General features: G+C 42.3%; 2 protein-coding genes across 18 annotated transcripts in view; both read left to right on the top strand.

The window, feature by feature from the left end:
- Rbm6 (RNA binding motif protein 6) overlaps nt 1-11,091 on the top strand; it is a 128,481-nt gene extending 117,390 nt beyond the window's left edge. For 14 of the 15 annotated variants that reach the window (XM_042281622.2, XM_076575492.1, XM_042281620.2 and 11 more), the window contains 4 exons: nt 1,351-1,425; nt 4,187-4,284; nt 9,581-9,710; nt 10,847-11,091. In XM_042281622.2, the coding sequence (XP_042137556.2) occupies nt 1,351-1,425; nt 4,187-4,284; nt 9,581-9,710; nt 10,847-10,972 (429 nt within the window). In that variant the 3' untranslated portion in view covers nt 10,973-11,091. Of the gene's footprint in view, nt 1-1,350; nt 1,426-1,902; nt 1,959-4,186; nt 4,285-9,580; nt 9,711-10,846 lie in introns of all 15 variants that reach the window. The other variant, XR_013052518.1, reaches the window with a different exon arrangement.
- A 6,705-nt stretch (nt 11,092-17,796) lies between these two features.
- Nucleotides 17,797-26,084, top strand: part of Rbm5 (RNA binding motif protein 5) — a 30,206-nt gene continuing 21,918 nt past the window's right edge. The window contains exons 1-4 of one of the 3 annotated variants that reach the window (XM_042281617.2): nt 17,797-17,985; nt 19,216-19,282; nt 21,334-21,499; nt 22,788-22,943. In XM_042281617.2, coding sequence (XP_042137551.1) covers nt 19,266-19,282; nt 21,334-21,499; nt 22,788-22,943 — 339 coding nt within the window. In that variant the 5' untranslated portion in view covers nt 17,797-17,985; nt 19,216-19,265. Of the gene's footprint in view, nt 18,067-18,350; nt 18,491-19,215; nt 19,283-21,333; nt 21,500-22,787; nt 22,944-26,084 lie in introns of those variants that run through there. The other 2 variants (XM_076577013.1, XM_042281618.2) reach the window with 2 other exon arrangements.

The raw sequence follows: 26,084 nt of genomic DNA, 5'->3' as shown, positions 1-26,084 counted from the left end.
GGGACTCTCAGAAGAGTTTTTGTTCTTTCAGAGCCTTGGTGCTCCTTTCTGGGCCTGTGGAAGAATATCTCTAGTGATTGGGGATGATGGATTAGAAGGTGGTAGGCACTGGGTGGGGCATGTGATTTTTCTTTTTTGGTTTGTCCAGACCCTCTCTCCCATTACATTTACCTCAAGTAAAAGATAAGCCATGAGCTGGAGACATGGTTCAATGATTATCTTAGTGTTCTATTGCTTGTGAAGAGAGATCATAGCCACAGCAACTCTTATAAAGGAAAACATTTCATTGAGGCTGACTTACAGTTTCAGGGGTTAGTCCATTCTCATCATGGTGGCAAGCATGACGACACACAGGCAGCCATGGTGCAAGTGAGGTGTAGCTAAGAGTTCTACATCCAGATCAGTAGACAGCAGCAAGAGAGTAAGGTGCTGGGCCTGACTTGAGCATTTGAAACCCCAAAGCCCACCCCCAGTGACACACTGCCTCTAGCAAGGTTTTACCTACTCCAAGCCCACACCTCCTAAGCCCTGTCAAATAGGGCTGTACCCTAATGACAACACATTTAAATATATGAGCCTATGAGGACCTATTCAAACCACCACAGTGGTTAAGAGTACTAGATGCTCTTGCAGAAGTTCTCAGATTTGATTGCCAGCACCCACATGAAGGATCACAAATACCTGTAACTCCAGTCCCAGAGGATTCGTACTCATAGATTTTTTTGTTGTTTGTTTTACAAGACAGGATTTCTCTGTGTAAGTGCCCTGGCTATCCTGGAACTCACTCTGTAGACCAGGCTGGCCTCGAACTCAAAGAGATCTGCCTGCCTCTGCCTCCCGAGTGCTGGGATTAAAGGCGTGCGCCACCACCTTTTTTTTTTTTTTTTTTTTTAATGTATGTGTATGAGCCGGGCGGTGGTGGCACAGGCCTTTAATCCTAGCACTCGGGAGGCAGAGGCAGGTGGATCTTTTTGAGTTCAAGGCCAGCCTGGTCTCCAAAGCAAGTTCCAGGAAAGGCGCAAAGCTATACAGAGAAACCTTGTCTCAAAAAACCAAAAAAAAGATAAACGAGATTTTTTTTTTTTTCCATTTTGGAGAAATGCAATTCTCTTATGTGCTTTACCATATAATCTGTATGTCAATTAGAATGTAGTTTCCTTATTGATGAAACTAAGGCAGAACCAGTTAGGAGTTGTTTGTTGAAGAGTATATTAGTCATTTAAGAGAGTCAGTCAAAATAAAATACCTATAACCCTAAGTACCTTTCGGGAAAGGCCTAGAAGCATTTCTAGAACTGTTACGTTGTTGTTTTTCCTAGACCTATACTCATAAATTTTCTTCTTTTCTCAGCAAAACCTGGAAATCCACCGGAAGATAAAACAGTCTGAGCAAGAGCTAGCCTATCTGGAGAGGAGAGAACGGGAGGTAAACTTTGGTGAACAGTTACTCACTTTGCTCCAGATGTGTTCCCCCATGGTGTTTATTTTGTATATTGTACTGATCCCTACTTACAAAAAGACAGAAAAAAAAAGAGGCCCCAAAATAGGATATATACATTTTTCAAAACTCTCATTCTATATTAAGGATGAGTTTCATTGTTTTGTTTTGTTTTTTTAACTTGAATGCTCTATCTTCATGTACACCTGCAGGCCAGAACAGGGCACCAGATCTCATTATGGATGATTGTGAGCCACCGTGTGGGTGTTGGGAATTGAACTCATTTCCTCTGGAAGAACAGCCAGTGCTCTTAACCACGGAACCATCTCACCAGCCCTGTTAATAAATTATACCTTTGTAAATTCGTTTTGTTTTGTTTTAAGGTTATGTTAGTTTCTCTAGGTGTGTCAGACAAATAGCATTCTTATTTCCTATTGAGTTCTTGTTGTTTGTTTGTTTTTAAAGACAGGGTTTCTCTGTGAAACAATCCTGACTGTCCTGGAACTCTCTCTGTAGACCAGGTAGGCCTCAAAGATCTACCTGCCTCTGCTTCCTGAGTGCTGGGATTAAAAGCATGTACCACCATGCCCAGCACCTCTTCAGTTTTTAAATCACTTGATAAAGTAAAGGATTGGGCTGGAGAGTTGGCCCAGAGGTTAAGAGCACTGACTGCTCTTCCAAAGGTCCTGAGTTAATTCCCAGCACCCACATGGTGGCTCACAACCATCTATAATGCGGATCTGATGCCCCCTCTTCTGGCATGAGGCATACATGTAGACAGAACACTGTATATATAATAAATAATTTTAAAAAAGAAAAGAAAAAGTGAAGGATTGCCAGGAGGTGGTAGTGTACTCTTTTTATTCCAGCACTTGGGAGGCAGAGGCCATCCTGGTCTACAGAGGGAGTTCTAGGATATCAAGAGCTATGCAGAGAAACCCTATCTTGAAAATTAAAAAAAATAATAATAATTTTTTTTTTAAATGAAGCATTGTTAGATAGGGCTACTGAAATATCTTTTACTATTTTAAAAGCTAAATTGGAGAAAGTAACTTAGTATGAAAACCAAATGGACTACTTTCTTAAACTGCACAGTTAGGCAGACTCACTGCTCCAGTTGCAGAGCCCACTACTAGCCTCAAGCAAATCTTTTTATTTGTTTTTTGAGACAAGGTTTCTCTGTGTAACCCTGGCTGTCCTGGAACTCCCTCTGTAGATCTGCCTGCCTCTGCCTCCTGAGTGCTGAGATTAAAGGTGTGCGCCACCACTGCCAGGCTACCCCAGGCAAATGTTATATGATGATTAAGAATACATTTATAGAGCCAGGTGGATCTCTCTGAGTTCGAGGCCAACCTGGTCTACAGAGCGAGATCCAGGACAGGCACCAATGCTACACAGAGAAACCCTGTGGGGGCGGACAGGATTGCTTTAAAAAAAAAAAAAAAAGAATACGTTTATGGGGGATAGAGAGATGGGTAAGAGGGCTTACTGCTATTACAGAGGACCTAGGTTCAATTTCCAGCACCCATGTGAGGCACCTATAATTCCAACTCCAGGAGGATCTAAAACCTCTGGTCTCTCTCTACAGGCACTTATACTCACATACATCACACACACAGACCCACACATAGACATATAATTAAAAATAAATTACTGGGCTGGGCAACTGTAGCATATGCCTTTAATCCCAGCACTGAGTTCAAGGGCAGCCAGGTCTACAGAGCTAGTTCTAGGACAGCCACGCCTACCAAAAAAACCTTGTCTCAAGAAACCAAAAATAAATAAATTGCCTGGTATGGTGACTTAATGCCTTTAATCTGAGCAGTAAGGAGGCAGAGGAAACTGGATTTCTGTGAGTCCAAGGCCACCCTGGTTCTAGACTAGCCAGGACCATAGTGAGACCCTATCTCAATTTTTTTTTTTATTTTCCAAGACAGGCTTTCTCTGTGTAGCTTTGCACCTTTCCTGGAACTCACTCGGTAGCCCAGACCGGCCTCGAACTCACAGCGATCCACCTGCCTCTGCTTCCTGAGTGCTGGGATTAAAGGCGTACGCCACCACCGCCCGGCTCAATTTTTCTTTTTGTCTTTACTTCCAGGGCAGGGTCTTACTATTGTAGCTCTGGCTGTCCTGGAACTTGCTTTGTAGTCCAGGCTAGCCTTGGACTCACAGAGATCTGCCTGCCTTTGCCTCCCAAGAGCTAGGATTAAAGGTGTTATGCCCAGCTTTCAAATTTTTTAAGTTTATTTTTAGAAATTAGAAAAAAATCTGGGAATTCTGGCTCTCTCCTGTATTTCTTGTGCTTTGAGTTTGAGGCAGGAGAAATTCAGTGAAATTAAGACCAACCTAAGCTACAAGGTAAGATCCTGTCTCAGAAAAAACGTAATAGTAAAGCCCACGCACAAGTAGCACTTGGGAGGCTGAAGTGAGAAGATGGCATGGTCTCAGCCTGTGAACACAGCCAGATCCATATTCCTAACCTTAAACACCCCCTCCTCCAAATAGTATCAGGAGTAGGGTAGGACTTCCCTTTCCCAACCATTCTTTTTGGTTTTTCAAGACAGGGTCTCTTTGTGTAGCTTTGCGCCTTTCCTGGAACTCACTTGGTAGACCAGGCTGGCCTCGAACTCACAGAGATCCGCCTGCCTCTGCCTCCCGAGTGCTGGGATTAAAGGCATGCGCCACCACCGCCCGGCTCCAACCATTCTCTTAAGTGGAAACCTCAGGTCTGTTCTTCTGTTCCTCACAGGGAAGGTTTAAAGAAAGAGGAAATGATCGAAGGGAAAAGCTCCAATCTTTTGATTCTCCAGAAAGGAAACGGATTAAATACTCCAGGGAAACTGACAGGTATGACAGATAATCAGCCACAGCCTTGAGATGTAATGATAGAACTATCTTCTGCAGATGCTTTACTGCTTTCTCCCTCAGAGAAATGTGAGGTTATTAGAAGTCAGTTTTGCCTGTACTCCTGGAGTGTAAGATTCACCATGGCTGTTTGATCCTCTTGTCTTTACACTGAAAATATGTATGTTCCCATGGAAGGTTGGCTGGCTAAAGTACTTTTGCTGCTGAAAGCCAGGGCTAAAGTGCCTGTCGTCGAAACTCTGCATTATGAACCTGATAATGTCACATTCTTAGACTATTTCTCTTGGAATCTCCATTCTCACAATTGCATACTAAAGTAATTGGTTGGCAGCTGCTAGAGATACATGACCTCTTTTTTTTTTCCATTTTTTATTTATTTATTTATTTATTTATTTATTTATTTATTTTTCTATTAATAGCTTGATACAGTACAAATTCTTATCCTAATAGTAAAATGTTTCACTGAGGCTTGCCCAGTGATTGAGTAAAACCAAAATTTATTATAAGCCACAGTCATCCTCGGGTCCCCCCTGCTATGTAGCCTCCCTGGTTCTGTGGGTTGCAGTCTGATTGTTATATCTAGTATCCACTTATGATCGAGTACATACCATGTTTGTCCTTCTGGGTTTGGGTTACCTCACTCAGGATGATATTTTCTAGTTCCATCCTCTGATACATGACCTCTTAACTTCCTCTGTATGTTTTCCAGTCAAACAGTTCCCAAGTTGTACACCCCATAATTACATCAAGTCTGCTGATTATCTGTAATGTATTGCCACTGTACTAAGTGCAAGGAATATTCAAGTGGACAAACCATACATTATCATTGGTTCTATGTACACAACACAGATTAGAGAAGACTTAAGTAATGATGTGTCTCATAGGAAGGGAGTAGGAGAATGTTTCAGTTGGAGAAACCTATGTACAACAGGATTTTTTTCTTTTTTTAAAGAGCTCATGATTCCTTTGACATGTGATTTGACAGCTAGACAGTTGGAGTATGTTGCCGAGTGACAGGAAATAAGACTGCCTAGTAAATTAGAGACCAATTCACCTTCAACACTTTTTTTCTGTGTAACAGTGCTAGCTGTCCTGTTGGCCTCGAACTCCCTGAGATCCTTCTGCCTCTGCCTCCCAAGTGCTGGGATTAAAGGCATGCACCACTACTGCCCAGCCTCAACACTGTTGTCTAAGGTAGCAGGAATGTGGGGTATTAATCTACTTTAGGGATTATTAAACACACAGAAGGTAAGCTTGAAGAGAGACTATGATGATGCTTATTGTGATTCTAATGAGAGATGATTGCCAAAGGCAGGATTTGACTAGATCAGAGAAAAATGTTAAATCTACCAGGCTTTGTGATGGATGGGTTTGAATTCTTGGGTTTCTGTTGGGTGTTTATAACAAGAGGATATTTGAGACCTTGAAAGGAAAGGAGAAAAAAAAAAACTTTTGTTTGTTTGTGTTTGTATGTTTTTGATTTTTCAAGACAGGGTTTCTCCTTGTAGCCCTGACTATCCTGGAACTTACTTGTAGAATAGGCTGGCCTCAACTCAGAAATTCTCCTGGCTCGGCCTCCCAAATGCTGGGTTAAAGTTGTGCACCACCATGCCTAGCTAAAACTAATTATTTTAAAATAGAGCTTTGAACAGTTTTTGTTGTTAAGCTTTAGGGGCGGGGCAGAGGAGGTTGTGTTTATAAAGAAAGGGAGATTATTGACAGAGTAAGTCTCTAAGAGACCAGCTATGGTTTAAGAATGGCATTTCATCTTATTTTTGTAGTCATAGCTCAGTAATTGTATATTTAGAATGTCTTCATGTAAAATATGTCCTACTATGTACAGGGAACTCCTAATTTTCTATTTTGTTTTCTTTTGTTGTCATTGATAAGTAGTACTTACTCAATGTCATATCTCATTGTGTTATTTTCTGCTATTTGAAATACAATGGGCTATTTATAAAATGATCTGTGTCTAAGACATCAGCCATAAAGCAGGAAGGACACCCTAGCCTAAGCCAGTTATGATGAGACAATTCTGAGTGCAGGAGATTATTCTCCATCTGTAACACTTTCCACACCGCTCTCCTTAGCTTCCTTCTCAGTCCTCTTTCCTGTTGCTGTTCCTTTTGTTTGTGCTTTGTTTGTTTGGTTTCTTTTGATTTGTTTTCTGGACAAGATCTTGCTATGTAGCCCTGGCTATCCTGAAACTTACTATGTAGACTAGGATGGCCTCAAACCTGAAGAGATTAGCCTGCCTCTACCTCCCATAGTCTGGGTTAAAGGCATATGTTACTATGCCCAGCTTCCTCTTCCTTTTCAGGAATAGTCCAGATATTTTCTAGAGTCCTGTGCATTTTACTCTTTTATTCTGACTCCTCTGCTTTCTCTCTTTGACTCTCGAAATTACCCAGAGCCTCAGCCACCCAATAAGCCAACAAGTCAGTTCTGTTTTCTGAGCTCAAATATCCCTTCTCTGGTGCACACCTTTAATCCCAGCACTCAGGAGGCAAAGACAAGCAGATATTTTGAGTTTAAGACCAGCCTGGTCGCCAGGCAGCGGTGGCACACGCCTTTAAGACAGGCACTAAAACTACACAGAGAAACACTGTCTCGAGGGGGAAAAAAAAAAAAGACCAGCCAGGTCTGCATAGTAAGACCTCATTTCAGAAAACAAAACTCTTATTTCCAGTTACATCTTGAGCATTTCTTATTGTGTTTGTTCGAGGCTCCATATTATACTCTAGTTTAGTATGCCTAAGCCTTCAAAGTTAGTACCTTTATAGCCTTCTTACTCAGTCTTTTTTTTTTTTTTTTTTTAACTCCTAGACAGGGTTTCTTTGTGTAAACCAGGCTGGCCTAGAACTCACAGAGATCAGCCTACTTCTGCCTCCTGAGTGCTGGGATTAAAGTTGTGCTCCACCACCCAGCTACAGTCTTTCTTCTTTGTACTATAACTATGTCAATTAATGATTAAATCCCTAACTAAGTCTTGTCCCCTCATTCTGACTCACCTCTAAACTGGGCTCTTTTTTGGGGGGTATGGTGTTTAAAACAGTGTCTCTATACATAGCCCTTGCTTTACTGGAACTCACTAATGTAGACTAGGCTGGCATCACAGAGATCTTCCTGCCTCTATCTAGAGTTCTGGTATTTAAAGGTGTATACCACCATGCCCAGCTAAACTGAACTCTTTACTCCCAGTTTTCATTCCTTCTACTTTTCTTTTTAATGGAATGGGGTTTTATTATAGATACTTTTTAAAGGATTTATGTAACTGAGGGTTGGAGAAATGGCTTTAGTGGTTATGAGTACTCATTGCTCTTATAGAGGACTAAAATTCAGGTCCCAGCACCCACAGGTTGGCTTACAACTAAACCCCAGTTTAGGAACTCGGATGCCTCCTTCTGACCTGTGAAGTTACGAGGCACACATGTGGTACATACATATGCAGCCAAAACATTCATACACATAAAATAAGTAGGTCTAAAAAAATTTTAAGATTCACTGGAAAAAAGAAAGGAAAAAAAAATTAAGGGGTGTGTGTGTGTGTGTGTGTGTGTGTGTGTCTGTGTCTGTGTGTGTGTGAGAGAGAGTTGTATTTATGTGTACCACATGCATGCAGGCAGGTGTCCATGCAGACCAGAAGAGGATATTGAATTCCTTGAAATTAAAGTTAAAGCAGTTGTGAGCTACCTGTTGTGGGTGCTGGGAACTGAGCCTGGGTCTTCTACAAGAGCAGCAAGTGCTCTTAAGTGCTGAGTATCTCTTCTGGCCCTATTAAAGATATTTTAAAATAGATTGTTTTGGTTTGGGTTTTTCAAGACAGGGTTTCTCTGTGTTGCCCTGGCTGTCCTGGAACTTGCTTTGTAGATCAGGCTGGCCTCAAACTCAAAGAGATCCCCCTGCTTCTGACTCCCAAGTACTGGGATTAAAAGCGTACACCACCAGGCCTTGCTAAAATAGGTTTTTTTAAGCACAAGTGTTAAGAAGAAGAGAGGTGTCCAGATAAGAGGCACCCTATTGACTGTAGGCATCTCTAAAGGGGCATTACTTTCTCCTGTTTTCAGTCCATTTTCTATTACCAGAAGTGTCTTGTGTACAGAAACTTGACCTTTTTTTGTGTTGGGGATAGAGCAGCAACAGAGTACTTGCCTAGCGTACCTGAGTCCCTAGATTCAATCTCTAGCACCACAAAAAGCAAGTAAACAACATTTTTTTTATTATTTTATGCATGTAGATGTTTTACCTGTATATATGTCTGTGTGCTACATACATACAGTGCCAATTCAGGCCAAAAGAAGATACCAGATCACCTTGAACTGGAGTTACAGACATTTGGGAGCTACTGTGTGGGTGCTGGGAATCGAATCCAGGTCCTCTGAAATAGTAGTCTGTACTCTTAACCACTGAGACAACCTTCCAACTCCTAATAAATAATTAAAAAAATAAAAAATATCACCTCCTTTTTGTGAGGTGATAATATAGAGGGCTTACCTAATGTTTCTGAGACCCTTGGTTTGATTCCCAAGAAAGCAAAGAAACAAAATAATAAAACAGTTCTACCTATTTTTTTTTTTTTTTTTTTTTTTTTTTTTGGTTTTTTCGAGACAGGGTTTCTCTGTGTAGCTTTGCGCCTTTCCTGGAGCTCACTTGGTAGCCCAGGCTGGCCTCGAACTCACAAAGATCCTCCTGCCTCTGCCTCCCGAGTGCTGGGATTAAAGGCGTGCGCCACCACGCCCGGCAATTCTACCTATTTTTGAATACATGTTTCCTAATGAGAGGCTTGACCCACAAGGTTTCTTTGCCTAAAGTATCAAGTATGATGTAATGTTCAAGGCATTTGTTTCTTTTTTACAATCAGACCTCAAACATTTTCTTTATCAGTTCCTACCTCTACTAGACAAATCATCTTATTTGCCTGCTCCACATTTTCTAGCTCATAGCCCCTCACTTGTCTGGATTCACTTTAGATGTGTCATCTTTCTTAAGTTCTGTTCACTTTTGGTGATGACTGATCATTGTGTTCCCCCATTGTATTTCTGTAGTACATATCCACTGTTGCCACATCCATGGTTGATCTACTCACTGTCCTCTAAGCATAAAGTTTTCATGTTCTTTCCCATGATCGGGGCCCAATCTTAGGCACCTCTGCACCCCCAGGACAAGCATAGTTACATGGATGTCAAGTTTTGCTTAATATATAGGAAACAGATGTCAACCAGGAGGTCAAGAGGTCACCTTGAAAATGGTGGTAGAAGTGTATCTGTTTCTCTTACAGTGATCGTAACCCTGTTGACAAAGAAGACACTGACACTAATAGCAAAGGAGGCTGTGGCCAGCAGGCCCCTGGCTGGAGGAAAGGGGCAGGCCTGGGGTATAGCCATCCTGGATTGGGTTCATCAGAGGAGGTGAGATGAATTCTGTCTTCCTGGGAGTTAGAGGAACGTAGAATACACTTAACTTGTACCATCTGGCCTCAGAGCACATGCACAGAATAGAGGTCACAGGACAATTTTTAGAAATTAGTTCTCGCCGGGCAGTGGTGGCGCACGCCTTTAATCCCAGCACTTGGGAGGCAGAGCCAGGAGAATCTTTGTGAGTTCAAGGCCAGCTTGGTCTACCAAGTGAGTTCTAGGAAAGGCGTAAAGCTACACAAATAAACCCTGTCTCAAAAAACTGAAAAGGAAGGAGAGAGAGAGAGAGAGAGAGAGAGAGAGAGAGAGAGAGAGAGAGAGAGAGAGAGAGAGAAAGAAAGAAAGAAAGAAAGAAAGAAAGAAAGAAAGAAAGAAAGAAAGAAAGAAAGAAAGAAAGAAAGAAAATCAATCAATCAGTTCTCCTTCCGCCATGTAGGGATTGAACTCGGGTTGTCAGATTTATTGGAAAGTGCTTTTATGCACTGAGTCAATTCACCATCCCCTTCCCTCCATCCTGTGTTTTAACTTGTGCTGGGTGCTTGGTGATTTCCCTGACAGTGAGAAGGCAGAGACGTTAGGATAGAGTTGACCATCCTCTTATATAAAGAATAAGCAGTGAGGACAGTATGGAATCCAGGCATTTTGAGACTAAAGGATCGTTTGATTAAAGAACCAGAAGGGCTGTGGCTGTAACTTAGGAGTAGAACACTCACTTCTCAAGCCTGTGGTCCTAGGTTCAATCCCATTACTGATACTTTAAAAAAAAAAAGAGTTAGTGGAACACAGGGAACTAAAAAGAGCCGGGGAGCCAGTAATCAAAGATTAGAGACCCCTGTCTATGAGAGAGATTGTCAGCAGAAGTCTTCGATAGCTAAGATATGGAGATCATGAAGTTAGTCTTAGTTCCCTGGAAGGACATAGCTCCTTATATTTCAGGAAGAGCCCCTGGAAAAGATAATCATGGGAAATATTGCCCATTTGGGTAGGGTTGGGTCTTTGAAATTGTCAGCCTTCAAAGACTGACTCATTTCATTCCTTTTCAAACTTATGTGTCTGATATTAAAGCCTTTATTTGAAATCATGGCATTGTGATCCTGTCCAAAGATCTCACTTCACTCTTTGTCCTTCAGACTGAAGGCCGGATGAGGGGACCTGGTGGTGGCGCCCCAGGAAGAACCAGCAAGAGACAGTCCAATGAAACTTACCGAGATGCTGTTCGAAGAGTTATGTTTGCTCGATATAAAGAACTCGATTAAGAGTGGAGATACCCCACAGGACACAACCTCCTTCTTGTTTTGTTTGTCCATCTCTCCTTTTGTTTTGTTACTGTTCTTGCTGCTAGAACTTTTTTAAATAAACTTTTTTTCAATGTGAATGAATTCTGTTACTTTTTTTTCTTTTCACAATGAATAAAGAGTAGAGCTAATAAGAAGTAGTAAATGCTTCCATGTGGGCACATCTAAGAATTGATGCCAAATGGTCAACTAGTACTGTGGTGAGCTGGGGAACACTGCCTACTATCTGTTTGAGTGATAGAGTGAACATAGCTAATGTGAATGCTGTTAGATTTTTAGATTCATATTCCTAATCTAATCAATGAGAAGAGGGCCCCCCCCCTCTCTCTCTCTCTCTTATTTTGGTTTTTCAAGATAGGGTTTCTCTGTAGACCAGGCTGGCCTCCAACTCACAGAGATCCTCCTGCCTCTGCATCCTGAGTGCTAGGATTATAAGGCATGCACCACCACTGCCCACCATGAGAAGAGCCTCTCTTTGCTTGTGACTTTTGGTAACTGCTGAGGTACAGCACATTTCCAGATGTAGATTTACTAACTAAAGATTCAGAAGTCCTCTTTTGACCACCCCAAGGCTACGGGGAAATAAAGTCCTGCAGCCCCATTTTTGAGTACTTTTAGTTCTGTGCTTTATAGATCACTTCATGTTGGTCCACCTCTGCAGCACCTGCCTCAGATCTCTCCAAATCTAAAACTACACAGTGTATTTGCCCTCTTTCATATCCCATCTCAACTTCACTATTATTGGGAATACAACTTCACTAAATTTGCTTCCAATGTGAGTTTTGTTTTGTTTTTCCAATATGAGTTTTTGATTTTGTTTTGTTTTTAAAGCCTGCATGATGACACATTACTTTAATTCCAACACTCAAGAAACAGAGCTCTTGCTCTTAGTGACCAGTAGATTTCAAAGATCTGCCCAATGGAGGACAGCAGACAGCGTGGGCCTCTCCAACCTTTCCCCAAGCCTCTGAATAAAGCATTTTGTCTCCTAAAAAAAAAGAGAAGCAGAGCTCTCTTGATCTCTATGTAGCCCAAGTAGCCTCACAGTCAAGATCCTGCTGTCTAAGCCTCCAGAGTGCTGGAACCTCAGACCAGTGCTACCTCTTTTGGCCACTTACAAGCTCTAGAGTTACAATGCAATCTCTAGTTAGTGTTATTTTGTTACTGACACATACTTCTATAGTAACTATTTTTTCACAAACTATGTTTCTAACTAAAAACCTGAGTCTCAAGTTAGTGCAGGGTCATATTATCTAGGCTAGGCTGGCTTTGAACTCTAGATCCCTCTATCTCAGCCTTTTAACTGCTAGGATTACAGTGATTGCCACCCCACCCAGCTCTCTCTCTACTTATTATCTATTTTATGTGTATGTAAGACAGATGTTAAGAGAAAGAAAGGTGCCAGGCAGTGGTGGCACATACCCTTAATGTAAAAATTATCTTTTTGGGGTGTAATAATACCCAGTTATGGTGGGGGGTTTGTTTTGTTTTTTTCTTTTTTTGAGACAGGGTCTCACAATGTAGCCTTGACTGACCTGGAACTTTTCTTATAGACCAGGCTGACTTCAGACTCAGATCTGCCTTCTCTGCCTCCCAAGTGCTAGAATTAAAGGTGTGCAATATCACACCTGGCCTATCTTTTTTCTTTTTTCTTTTTTTTTTTTGGTTTTTTTGTTTTGTTTTGTTTCGTTTTTTTGAGACAGGGTTTCTCTGTGTAGCTTTGCGTCTGTCCTGGAACTCACTCTGCAACCCAGGCTGGCCTCGAACTCACAGAGATCGCCTGCCTCTGCCTCCCAAGTGCTGGGATTAAAGGCGTGCACCACCACCGCCCTGCTGCTTGTATTTGTAATATATTTCTCTGGTCATATTTGATAAAGTAGTTGAATTGAAACAATCTTTCCAAAAAAAGAGGAAAAACCACCTTGAAGACTGATAAAAGTAGGAGTGGATGTAAAAAGTAATGTCCTATAGAAAGTTTCCCAAGGCCTTTTATCAGTATCAAAGCTAGGATATTGGATAATTGTTACAACCATGGAAAATACTTGCTAGGTTATTCTGTCATTTTTTCTCTCTTAGCTCATCAAAACCTACCTCTGATCAATTAATGTAGTGTTTGAGGTTTGTTTTTTGTTTGTTTGGAGTTTTTAGTATTTTTTTGTTGTTTTGTTTTTGGTCTATGCAAGAGTTTTTACAGAAATCTGTGGATTTTTTAAATATTGTTTGTTGTTTTTTTAGGACAGGATTTTACTGTGTAACCCTAACCGGGGACTTGCTATGTAGATAAGGCTAGCTTCAAACTCACAGAGATCCTCCTGTTTCTTTATCTCCTGAGTGCTATAATTAAAGGCCTGTGCCATCATACCCAGCCCTAAAGATTTATCTTTATGTTTATATGTAAGTGCTTGCATGTATGTATATATATCATGCCTAGTGTCCAAGGAGGCTAAAAGAAAGTGTTACAGGTGGTTATGAGTTACCATTTGAATGTAGAAACTAAAAGCAAATGCTCTTAACCACTAAGCTATCTCCAGAATCATGGTTACACCAGTATAAATCCCAGGACTCCAGCAGGCAGAGAAGGGAGGAGCCTCAGGAGTTCAAGGCTGCCCTTAGCTAACCTGGGATACATTAAGACCCTATCTCAAAGCAAAAGCTTAATTTTCTAGAGCATTAGTCCAATACTGGGACAAAAGTCTTGTTTTTATTTTTTGCCAGAAAATTGGGTTAGTTGTTTTTGTTTTTGTTTTCTAACAGACTCATGAAAATCATTTCACAGGGGTGGGAGGCCTTTTTAAAATAGTTTTACTCTGTAATTCAGGCTGGCCTCTGTGGTATTGTGTTCCCCGAAATATTGTGCACCCTAATAAATTATCTGGGGACAGAGACAGAACAGCCACAATATTAAACAGGATAGGCAGCGGTAGCACATGCCTTTAATCCTAGCATTCCAGAGGCAGAAATCCATCTATCTGTTCAAGCATGATGACTCACGTTTAATCCCAGGGAGTGGTGGTAGAAAGGAAAGATATATAAGGCGTGAGGACCAGAAACTAGAAGCATTTGGCTGGTTAAGCTTTTAGGTTTTGAGCAGCACAGTTCATCTGAGAGCCATTTGGATATGAGGACACAGAAGCTTCCAGTCTGAGGAAACAAGATCAGCTGAGAAGTTGGCCAGGTGAGGTTAGCTGTGGCTTGTTCTGTCTCTCTGATCTTCCAGTGTTCACCCCAATACCTGGCTCAGGTTTGATTTTGAACTTTTAAGATTCCTGCTACAGGCCTCAAACTCTCCATCATCCTCTTATTTCTACCTCTCTGGGAACTAAGATTACAGGCAATCTCATTCCCTGGCAACTTTTTTTTTTTAAACATTCGTTTTGTGTGTATTTGGGGGGAAGGGGGGAGCAGAGGACAACTTGTAGTAGTCCAGTCTCTTTCTGAGACCATTTAGGTCTTGTGGTTAAAATTTTACTTTATCTACAAGCAGTGGTGGCACACACCTTGAGGCAGAGACAGATGGATTTCTGCAAGTTTGAGGTCAGCCTGGTCTACAGAATGAGTTACAGGACACACAAAGAAATCTGTCTGGGGGGGGGGGCAAAAACAAAAAATTTCCCATTATTGCAGGTGCAGGTTGGTAGTGGCACACACCTTTAATTCCAGCAGTCCAGAGTTCCAGGCCAGCCTGGTCTACAAAGTAAGTTCCAGAACAGCCAGCGCTACACACAGAAACCCTGTCTCAAACAAACAACAGACCCTCAGACACACCTTTAATCCCAGCACTTAGGACAGCTTAGTGACAAGTGCACTTCAAACCAATAAACCATCACTAGTCCAAGTTTTTATTTTTTTTTATTTTTGTTTCTGATTAGTCATATTTACTATTTTTATTTGTGTGGGGGGGGGTGCATTTAGAGGCCAGAAGAGGGTGTGGAATCTTCCGGAGCTGGTATTACAGGCTTATGAGCTGCCTGACCTGAGTGCTGGAAACTAAATTTGGATCCTCTCATAGAACAGCAAGCACTTTCTTTCTTTCTTTCTTTCTTTCTTCCTTCCTTTCTTTCTTTCTTTCTTCCTTCCTTTCTTTCTTTCTTTCTTTCTTTCTTTCTTTCTTTCTTTCTTTCTTTCTCTCTTTCTTTCTCTCTTTCTTTCTTTCCTTCTCTCTCCCTCTCTCTCTCTCTCTCTCTCTCTCTTTCTTTCTTTCTTTTTTTTTTTTTTTTTTTTTGGCTTTTTGAGACGGGGTTCCTCCATTTAGTTTTGGTGCCTGTCCTGCATCTTGCTCTGGAGACCAGGCTGGCCTCAAACCCACAGAGATGCGCCAGGCTCTGCCTTCCGAGTGCTGGGATTGAAGGCATGCGCCACCTATGCTGGCCTGAGCAGCAGCACTCTTAACTGCTGATGCATCTCTCAAGCTTCCTGACCCAACTTTGAAGTTTATTTAAATGAAAAAACAAAGGACTATATTTTATTAAAACTGTCTTCAACAAAACATTGTGTTTGTCTTTGGTACTTCAGCTACTAGATAGCCTGGGGGATACAGTTCTTCAACTCCAGGACAATGAGACCAAACAGACAGCTGGGAGGGTGGGGTTTATCTCGGGATTGAATCCATCTCAGGGTAGGGGAGCTTTTTGTTTAAAAGTGAATTGGCAGTCAGTCATGGTGGCTCACACTTTTAATCCCAGCAAGTACTCAAGAAGCAGAGGCCAGTGGATCTGATGAGTTCCAGAGGTACATAGTGAGACTCTGTCTCAAACCCCCCCTCAAAAAAAAAAAAAAAAAAGCAACCATTTAACTTTCATGGGTCCAACCCAGCCCAGTAAACACTTTGAGGATGCTCTAAAAAATTTACTGAGGGAGGCCTCAGTGGTTAAAAGCACTTGCTGTTCTTCCAGAGGACCCAGGTCAAGATTCCAGCATCCATTTCAGGAAGCTCATAACTGCCAATAACTCCAGATCCAGTGGATCACATTTGGTTCTGACCTCCTTGAGCACCAGGCACAAAGATGGTGCATAGAGAGGGCTGGAGAGATGGCTTAGAGTTTAAGAGCACTGGCAGCTCTTCAAGAGGTTCTGAGTTCAATTCCCAGCAACCACATGGTGGCTTACAACCATCTGTAATGAGATCTGGTGCCATTTTCTGGGCAGGAGACTGTATACATAATACATCTTGCTGGGCGGTGGTGGCGCACGCCTTTAATCCCAGCACTCAGGAGGCAGAGGCAGGTGGATCTCTGTGAGTTCAAGGCCAGCCTGGTCTACAAAGTGAGTTCCAGGAAAGGCGCAAAGCTACACAGAGAAACCCTGTCTCAAAAAACAAACAAAAAAATCTCTAGAAGAGCATCCAGTTCTCTCAACCAGCATGCCATCTTTCCAGCCCCCACACCTCAAAATTAAAATGTCTTAAAAACAAAACTTGTTGATTAGACCAGGCTTGGTGGTGCAAGCATATAGTCCCAGCACTTGGGAAGTAGAGGCAAGAGGATTAGAGAGCTCAAGGTCATCCTTAGTTCCATAGTGAGTTCAAGACTGGGCAACAGAAGGCCCTGTCTCTAAATAAATATTAAAGTACCAAGGATTTGCTTGCCTATGCCTCAGAGTCCTAGGACTAAAAGACAGGTGTTAGGCAGATCACTGGTGGTGGCCAATAAACCCAGTGGGTGACATCTTACATCATTCATGGAATTGCAATGATTTGATCTATGTTTAACTCATAAATTTTCGTTGGTTGGTTGGTTGGTTGGTTTTGTTTTTCCACATAGGGTTTCTCTGTGTAACAGCCCTGACAGTCCTGGAACCTTCTTTGTAGACCAGGCTGGCCTCTGCCTCCCAAGTGCTAGGATCAAAAGTGTGCACCACCACATCCAGCTTTAACTCGTTTAATTGAGCATGGTTGTAGATGTAGCTCAATGCTAGCACTTAAGCATTCAAAAGGCCCTGGGTTTGGCAGGCAGTGGCAGTGGTAGCACATGCTTTTAGTCCCAGCACTTGGGAGGCAAGAGGCAGGTAGATCTCTTGAGTTTGAGGCCAACCTGATTTACAGAGTGAGTTCCAGGACAGCCAGGACTAAACAGGGAAACCCTGTCTCGTCTCAAAAAGCAAAAAGTCCCTGGGTTCAAGTTTTAACACAACAACAAATATACACACTCACACATAAGCTTTTTCTTTCTTTTCTTTTATTATTTATCTATCTATCTATTTATTTATTTATATTTTATTTATTTATTTGTTTGTTTGTTTATTTATTTATTTATGAGACAGCATTTCTCTTTGTAGCCCTCCCTAGCTTTCCTTGGACTCCCTCTGTAGACCAGGCTGACCTTCAATCCAGGGATCTGCTTGCCTATGCCTCAAAGGACTAGGACTAAAAGGCATGTGCCACCACACCCAATTTGGGACCTGGTTTTAGAGAATGGAATGATACTATCAAGATTTGCTAACAAGAATTTCCCCGGTTTTCATAAAACTCAAGTTCCTTATGTGAAGAAAAAAAAATCAGTTTAATACCATCTCACAGGTTTTACAAAGTTAAAAGGATGTTTATGAAGTTCCCCCCGCCCCGCCCCCGCACAAAAAGCTAACCTAGCCTCCAGGAAAGTAACCAGTAGCATTCCTTCTCTAAAGGCAGTATTATATGTTCTCCAGTGTGTGGGGTGCTTGTAGAGTTCACATCCGGGTCCTCAGCGGCTGAATGGCAGCTTTGTCATGGAGAAGATGAAATACGCGAAATAATTAACCCAGGGTCGAGTGACAGGCTGCCTGGGAGACCACACTTCCCGGCAGCGCTCGCGCAGACAGGCGCCTTCGCTGATTGGACGCCGCTGGAGAGGCGGGTGGGGTGGGGGTGGGTCCAGGCGCGAGGTACTGTGGGTAGGAGAAGACCGTCGGTGGAGACGCCATTTTGTGGAGCGGCCGAACCCCGTAGGAGGTTCTGGGACGCAGAGCCGCTACTGCCTCTGCTTCGTTCCCTTTGGGGGGTGAGTGCGGCGGCCGTCCACTACGCCCCAGTGATTTTTGCCGTTGGTCTGTCCCCTGAGTCTCCCTGTCAGTCGTCAGAGGTGACCGCTCAACCGCGTCTTTGAAGGGACTAAACTAAGCAAGCTTTGGAGGGCCGCTCCCCTCCTCACCTCTGGCTCTGCCAGCTTCCCTAGGTCGCCCCTAGCTCTGTGCTCGGCTCGCCTCTTTCGAGTTGCTCGGCTCTTCCCGGGACGTTGTCCCGAATTCCCTGTTCGGCGGAGTGGTGGAGCGCCTGCAACTGCGTCTCCCTCTCGGCAAGGTGTTCGGTGGTGGAGATCTGAGGACTGGGGCTCCTCAGAGGCGGGGAGGGACGTCTGTCAGGTGGGGAAGAGACGGAGTGCCGGACTTTAGCTTAGGCCTTAGCGCCGCCATCTCGGCTCCGACACCCACCGGAGGTGGGTGCGGGCGCCCCCCGGGAAACCAGGCACGGCCGTAGCCATTCGACCCCGGAACTTGAATCCCTAGGTAAAGCTTTCGTTTAGTAAGTCAACGAATATCCGTTGAGCGCCTGCTTTATACCAGATGCTAGGAATAGCTGTAACTAGCTAGTGGGACATCACAGGTCTCGAAGAGTAGACCTGTGTGGTGTTTATTACGGTTCCTGGGCAGGGGACAGGCTGTTGGTCGCTCGGCGGCCTGTGTCGATCAGGACTGGTCCAAGACGTAGGCGTTATTGATACACAGCTGTTAAGCCGAGTCAAGGTCTTGCCTTACCGAAATAGATCACGCGTTATGTTATACATGTACATTTCATTCAAATCAGTATTCCGCCTTCTAAGGCTTTAAAGTTAATTGGCAGAAAATTTTGAATCTAGTGTTTCTCGATTTTAGTGTTGAATTTTATATTAATGAAGACACTTGGATGAATGTTTTAACCATCAACCATCTCGTGAAGTTGCTTTGATAATGAAAACAAGGAGCTTTTTGCTTTGTAATAGTAGGAGTATCCATCGTGTCTTCTGCCTTCAGCTTTCTTGAGTTTCTTATTGAATGTCTTAGTGTTTTAAAGTATCCTTTATTTTCCTGTTTCTTAACAACGCATGATTTAATGTTGACAGTTAGTCCTCCTCTTCCCCCACCTCAGCCAAGTTAAGGATTGGTGGAATCCTAGCCACCAACAGTATCCCTCTTTGTCGGGCACTTGAATTAAGTGACCTCTGAAATTTGCAACAATCTTTTTTTTTTCCTAGGGGGAAAAATTAAACCTTTTCGAGCCTCAAGCTAGATCTTCAGTGAGACAATGGGTTCAGACAAAAGGTGAGTTTTAGTACATTGTATGCCTTTGATCTCAGCATTTTAGTGGGGACTGAACTATTTGTTTGTTTAGATATGCTTATGTGGTGGTGGCTCATGCCTTTAATCCCAGCAGAGGCAGACTGAGTTTAAGACAGGCAAAGACTACATAAAGAAAGCCTGCCTCAAAAAACAAAAACAAATAAACAAAAAACCCCCGTAATATATAGTAATAATAATAACCCTGCCTTTAAAAAAAATAATAATAATTTGTTTATTTACCAAACGTTTTTGTTTTTCGAGACAGGGTTTCTCTGTGTAGTTTTGGTGCCTGTCCTGGATCTCGCTCTGTAGACCAGGATGGCCTTGAACTCACAGAGATCCGCCTGGCTTGGCCTCCTGAGTGCTGGGATTAAAGGTGTGCTGCACCACCACCACCACCACCACCACCACCACCACCACCACCACCACCCCCCACCACCCACACACACACACCCCCGCCCCCCCAGCCAGGAAAGCTTCTTGGAGAAAGTATTCTCTGAGGTGAAGTCTGAAGGCTAAGTAAGACCTAGGTTAAGAAGAGCAGTATGGAGTAGGCTATGGGACGTCCAGCCGTGGACAGGAGCTTGACAAGCAGTGAGTGAGTGCCACTCCTTGCTGTTCCCTAATGATATAATGCAAGACTTAGAGAGTTGAGAAGCCTGGGATCACGTGTTATGTCGAGAGAAAGGAAATTCAGATGAGAACTTTTGAGGGCTGGGACATAGCTCATAGCATATGAAGCACTAGGATCCATCCCGAGTAGGACCAGCTACATTAAACAAAGATGAAAGCGTTTCACTGCCTCGGCAGCGTGGACACGCCATCTCAAGTCAGTTGATTTAACATAGCCTTTACTTCCTCTCAATATTGAGGCCAGTCCCTGTGATAGATGAAAAACTGACATCCTAGAGAGACTTATTTTTGTCCTGTGATAGCAGTCTATTGTTCTAATGTGTGTAATTAAAATGTTTACCCTTTTACTGGGCGGTAATCCCAGTAGAGACAGGTGGATCTCTGAGTTCGAAGCCAACATGGTCTACAGAGCTAGTTCCAGGACAGCCGAAGCTACACAGAGCCCTGTCTCGGGGAGGGGAGGGTACCCTTTTTGCTGCCAGTAGTAAAAGTTATAGGAAGGAAAAGTTTTCTGTGGCTGAGGTTTGATGTACTCATCCCCTTATGTGTACAAGTGAAATACTTGATAAAGGCTTGTGTGGGGGGGCTTGGAGGGAAGACTTAGGTCCATTTCTGGTATGTATAGTACCCTTGAGAGTACATGAGTTAAGATATATTCTTTGATATTGAGGAGTGGTGGAGCTCACTTTTAATCTCAGCAGAGGCAGAGGCAGAGGCAGATGGATCTCTGGGTTCCAGGCCAGCCTGGTCTGCAGAGTAAGTTCCAAGACAGGCATGACTACACTGAGAAACCCTGTCTTGAAAAAACCAAAAAAAAAAGGGGGGGGGGGAAGCACAAGAATAAATTTTGAGAATATGTTTCCTTCTCAAAAATTTTAACCCAAATATCTGATAGTTATATTTTCTGATTTAGTGTCAATTATATATAGGGGTATAGATGTTTTATCTCTTTTTTTTTCCATTTCTAAGATTTTTTTTTTTTTTTGAGGCAAGCTTTCTCTGTGTTGCTTTGTGCCTTTCCTGGAACTGGCTTTGTAAACCAGGCTGGCCTCGAACTCACAGAGATCCGCCTGCCTCTGCCTCCTGGGTGCTGGGCTTAAAGGCGTGCGGCGGCGGCAGCGCTACCCGTCCTGAGATTGTTTTATCATGTAGACCTGGCTGGTCTGGAATTTAAGAGACCCTCCTGCCTCTGCCCCTTATGATTAAGGGCCTGTGCTCCCTGACCTGCCTATGTATGTTTTCTCAGAAGTTATCTTTGTAAACTGGAGATTGGTAGTACGTTTTAAGGGCTACATTAAACTATTTGGATGTACCTTATAAACTAATACGTGGGACGGTTCTTTTTCTGAATGTACAAAATGATATACTTAAGATTAAATGAACATTATTTTTCTTTGCAGAGTGAGTAGAACAGAACGTAGTGGAAGATATGGTTCCATTATAGACAGAGATGACCGAGATGAACGTGAATCTAGAAGCAGGAGGAGGGACTCAGATTATAAAAGATCAAGTGATGATCGGAGAGGTGATAGATATGACGACTATCGAGACTATGATAGTCCAGAGGTGAGTAATAGCAAGTGTTGATTAAAATTAGAATTAAATTATATGGCCAATCTTCTTGTATAGGTAGTAAGGTAGTATGGCAACTAGAATATTACACCTATTACTCTGAAGCATATTCAATTTGACTGTAACTTTTTTTTTTTTTTGAGACAGGGTTTCTCTGTATAGCTTTGGAGCCTTTCCTGGAACTCAGTCTGTAGCCCAGGCTGGCCTCTGAACTCACAGAGATCCGCCTGCCTCTGCCTCCTGAGTGCTGGGATTAAAGGCTTGTGCCACCACCGCCCGGTAGCCTTTAATAGTATTAATATGAATAGCCAAAGTTTGTGTTAGGTTCACCATGGGCTCCTTTTGAATACTTGAACTTCGTGAACTTCTTTACATCCCAATACAATCTTGTAAGATAGGTGTTGTGTAGGGGGATAAAGGGCGAGGGGAGGGAGAAATTATGGTTGGAATATAAAATAAATGAAAATTTTAATTAAAAAAAAGAGGAAGTGTTGTTACATGGTCTTACTATGTATCTCTGCTGCCCTTTAACACACTTTGTAGACCCTGCTAGCCTGAAACTCACAGAGATCCTCCTGTCTCTGCCTTCCATGTGCTGGGATTAAAGGCATGGGCCATTCTGCCCTGTGATATGTTGTTCACATTTTAAAGATAAAGTAGAAGGTGGGCATGTAATGTAGCTCAGGGATAGAACATTTGCTTAGCATGTACAAGGCCATGGATTTGGTTCCCCATATTAGTTTTGTGTTTTGTGTTATCTTGTTTTTAAGATAAAAAATTCTAACAATACACTATCCTATGCCTCAGAATATTTAAGTAATAATTTGAGTCACCTTAAATACTTTTCTTTTATATTACGTATTTGTTCATATCTATGTTTGGAAATAATTACACTGCCTATATAACTTACATAACTTTTCCACTTTTTCTACATCTATGATAATCTTTATACTATAACAAGACATTGTCTTAGGTGTTAGTATACTTTATATAGTGAATTATTAAACCATTCTCAATTAAGTGAATGTCATTTTAAGAAATACTGCATTGGGAGCTAGAAAGATGGCTCAGCAGTTAAAGCATTTGTTATTCTTGCAGAGGACCCAGGTTTGGTTTCTAACACCCACAGGGTGGCTTACAGCTGTCTTTAGCTCCAATTCTAAGGTATCTGGCACCGTCTTCTGGACTCTGTGGGTACCAGGTGTGTACATGGTACACATAGAGTATAGATCAAAGTATAGGGTGGGTTTAATTATATATATTTTTATTTTCTTTGGACCAGAGAGAGCGTGAAAGAAGGAACAGTGACCGGTCTGAAGATGGCTACCATTCAGATGGTGACTATGGAGAGCATGATTATAGACATGACATCAGTGATGAAAGAGAAAGCAAGACCATCATGCTACGTGGCCTTCCTATCACCATCACAGAGAGCGATGTAAGAGAAACAGTACTTCTAACATTTCAATAGGCATGACAAACTTACTCCTTGTCTCGTGGTGCTGTCTTAGGCTGTTATGTCACTTAGTGAAATAGATTTCTTTCTTTGGTGATAGACCAAAGTAAAGTACCATTTATATCTAACCTTTGAAGTTCAATGTAGAATTTTCTAAAGTTTCCAAGTATAAGTCTTGTTTCTTCATTAGCTCTTAGAAGGTAAAGCTAATTCATGCTTTCACAGTTTAAAAGCTTGCTTGGGCAATGGTGGTACACACCTTTAACCCCAGCACTCAGAACCCTGACTTCAAGGTCAGCCTGGTATACAGAGAGAGTTCCAGGACAGCCAGGCCTATGTAGATAAACTCTGTTCCCCCCCCCCAAAAAAAAAAAAAAAAAAATTCAAAGCTGAGCGTGACAACTCACCTGTAATCTCAGCACTGAAGAGGAGGTAAAAGCCAGAGGATCTTCCTGAGATGCCATTGTGATATATAGTAAGTTCTGTGCCAGCTAGGAGTACATAGTCATATACTGCCTCAACAAAAAAGTTTACTTTTGTTTTAAGCATTGGTCTTTCCCAGCTCAGTAGGTCACTTCACCCCTCAAGTGCCTCCTCTCACCCCCTTAACAAACTATATTTATTTAAGGGGCTGAAAAGATGGTTCAGCAATTAAGAGCACTGACTGCTCTTCCAGAGTACCTGGGTTCAATTCCCAGCATCCATATGATGGCTCACAGCTTTATGTAACTCCAGTTCCAGGATATCTGATGTCTTCTGACCTCCAAGGGAATGAGGCACTAATATGGAACATAGAGATACATGCAGGCAAAATACCTATGTGCATAAAATTTTAATTTTTTTTTTTTTTTAAGAAAAGGTTAATTTTTATTTCCCAGCCTAATGCTATGTATGTATCTGTAGTCTAAGCACTCAGGAGGCTAAGGCAAAAAGATCAGTAATTCAGGCCAGCCTGAGGTAAATAATAAGATCCTTAAAGAACTGAAGGATTGGGTTCTAGCACCACCACAAAAGAAAACCAAAATATTAACATTATTAATAATCTGGCTGTCTTTTATTTTGAATAGAATTACATTTTTCCATTTGAAATCTCCGAGAAGCCTGTATTCCTTGGCTTACGTGGCTTTCGTTCGTTGGTTGGTTGGTTTTTTGAGACAGGGTTTCTCTGTGTAGCCCTGTTGTCCTGGAACTCCGCTCTGGCTGGCCTCATTCACTAAGATCACTGGTCTCTGCCTCCCAAGTGCTCGGATTAAAATTGTGCACCACCACTGCCCGGCCTGATATAGATTTTGAAACTGGAAGTAGCTATTGTAGTAAATGTAAGATATGTTGTTGAAGTTAATAGTGGGTTGTTATTTCATTATTTGTGATCCTCTATACGTCTACTATACTGTATGTACTGTGTTAGATGTCACCATAGTGCAAAGCCACTGCCATCCCTTGAAAGAACATGATATGCATAGCCAAGACAGCATATGATGGTTGTAGTTGGTTAGATATAGCTAGATACAATAGCATATGCCTATAATCCCAGCTGCTAAGGAGTCTGAGGCAGGAGGGTTGCTTGAACTGAGATCAAAGCCAATCTGGGCTATATAGCAAGACCTTTGTTTGTTTGTTTGTTTGTTTATATATGGTTTTGTGTGGAACTTTTTTGAAAGAGGGTGGCTGTTCTCTGTAGTCTTGACTGTTGTGGAGCTCACTATGTAGGCCATGTGGACCTTGAACTCAAGAGTTCCTCCTGCCTCTATATACCTCCCAAATGCTGGAGTTAAAGGTGTACCACACAAAACCAGGTTCAATTCCCAGCACCTATGTGGCAGCTCACAACTGCCTGTAACTCCAGCAGATTTGACACCTTCACACAGGCATACATGCAGACAAAACCCCAATGCACAGAAAATAAAAATAAAGAAATCATTAAAAAATAATTAAAGCAAGAAAGAAAACCTAGCCAACTATACAAGAAAGTTACAGAGGCTGGGGAGATGGCTCTGTAGTATGAGACTGCAAGCACTGGGCCCCGAGTTCAGGTCCCCAGCACCCACATAATAGGTGCTGGCTGCATATTAGGTCATCCCCAACACTGAAGTGTAGAGACAAGTGGATCCCAACAGTTCATTAGCCAGTTTGCCAGCTAGTCTAGCTAAAAAGGCAAGCTTCTGGTTTAGTGAGAGACCCTGTCTCACGAAGGTGAACAGTGATAGAAGACCTATGATGTCCTGGTTTGACCTCCACATGCGCTCACTTACACTCGTGTATACGATGTAAATACACCACACACACACACACACACACACACACACACACACACACACACACACACACACACACAGTTTTTGGGTAACTCAGTGCACATGTTAGGATGATGAGGAAACTGAGGTGAATTGTGCTTGGGTAGTTGCAGCTATTAAGTAAGGAGTGTAAGAAATCCTCCACAATGATTCGGGAAAGCTTATTGATTAAGTGGGTTGTATGGCCTTGGAAATCCACAGGAGTAGATAGCATAAAGGAAACAATCCTGTAGCTTACTTTTGGTGGCTGTCATGTTAATAAGGAGACAGGATTATGATTCTGTGTGTTTTAATCTTTAGAGAAACTAGTAAAACTTCCATAAGAGGTTTGATTTTCAAAGTAGGATTTCTGGGCTAGGAATGTAGCTAAGTTTTTAGAGTGCTTGCCTAGCATACATGAAGATCAGCGTTCTGTCTCAGCATTGGAAGATAGGGGCAGAAGAGTCAACATAGACTACATGTGATGCTGTCTCAAATGAAGTAGAGTTTATTATTTGGGGGAACACACATATGTGAAGGTCAGAAGACAGCTTGCAGAGATCAGTATGTGAGTCTTGGATCAACCTTTGCCCATAATTTTTTTCTTTTTTTTTTTTCCCAATAAATGATAGAGAAAACCTCAGTAGCCTTTGTTTATTAACAAGCTAATATCAACCATGCCAAACTTATAACCAAGTCCGGGCTAGCAAGTCAATCATAACCAAGTCCGGGCTAGAAAGTGAATCTGAGCCTGGTGGTGCTTGTGCACACCTTTAATCCTGGCACTCAAGAGGCAGAGGCAGGCGGATCTCTGAGTTTGAGGCCAGCCTGGTTCAACAGAGTAAGTTCG

The sequence above is a fragment of the Peromyscus maniculatus genome, chromosome 7 (genome assembly GCF_049852395.1).
Source record: "Peromyscus maniculatus bairdii isolate BWxNUB_F1_BW_parent chromosome 7, HU_Pman_BW_mat_3.1, whole genome shotgun sequence".
Lineage (NCBI taxonomy): Eukaryota > Metazoa > Chordata > Mammalia > Rodentia > Cricetidae > Peromyscus > Peromyscus maniculatus.
This window is presented reverse-complemented; position numbering and strand designations above follow the sequence as displayed.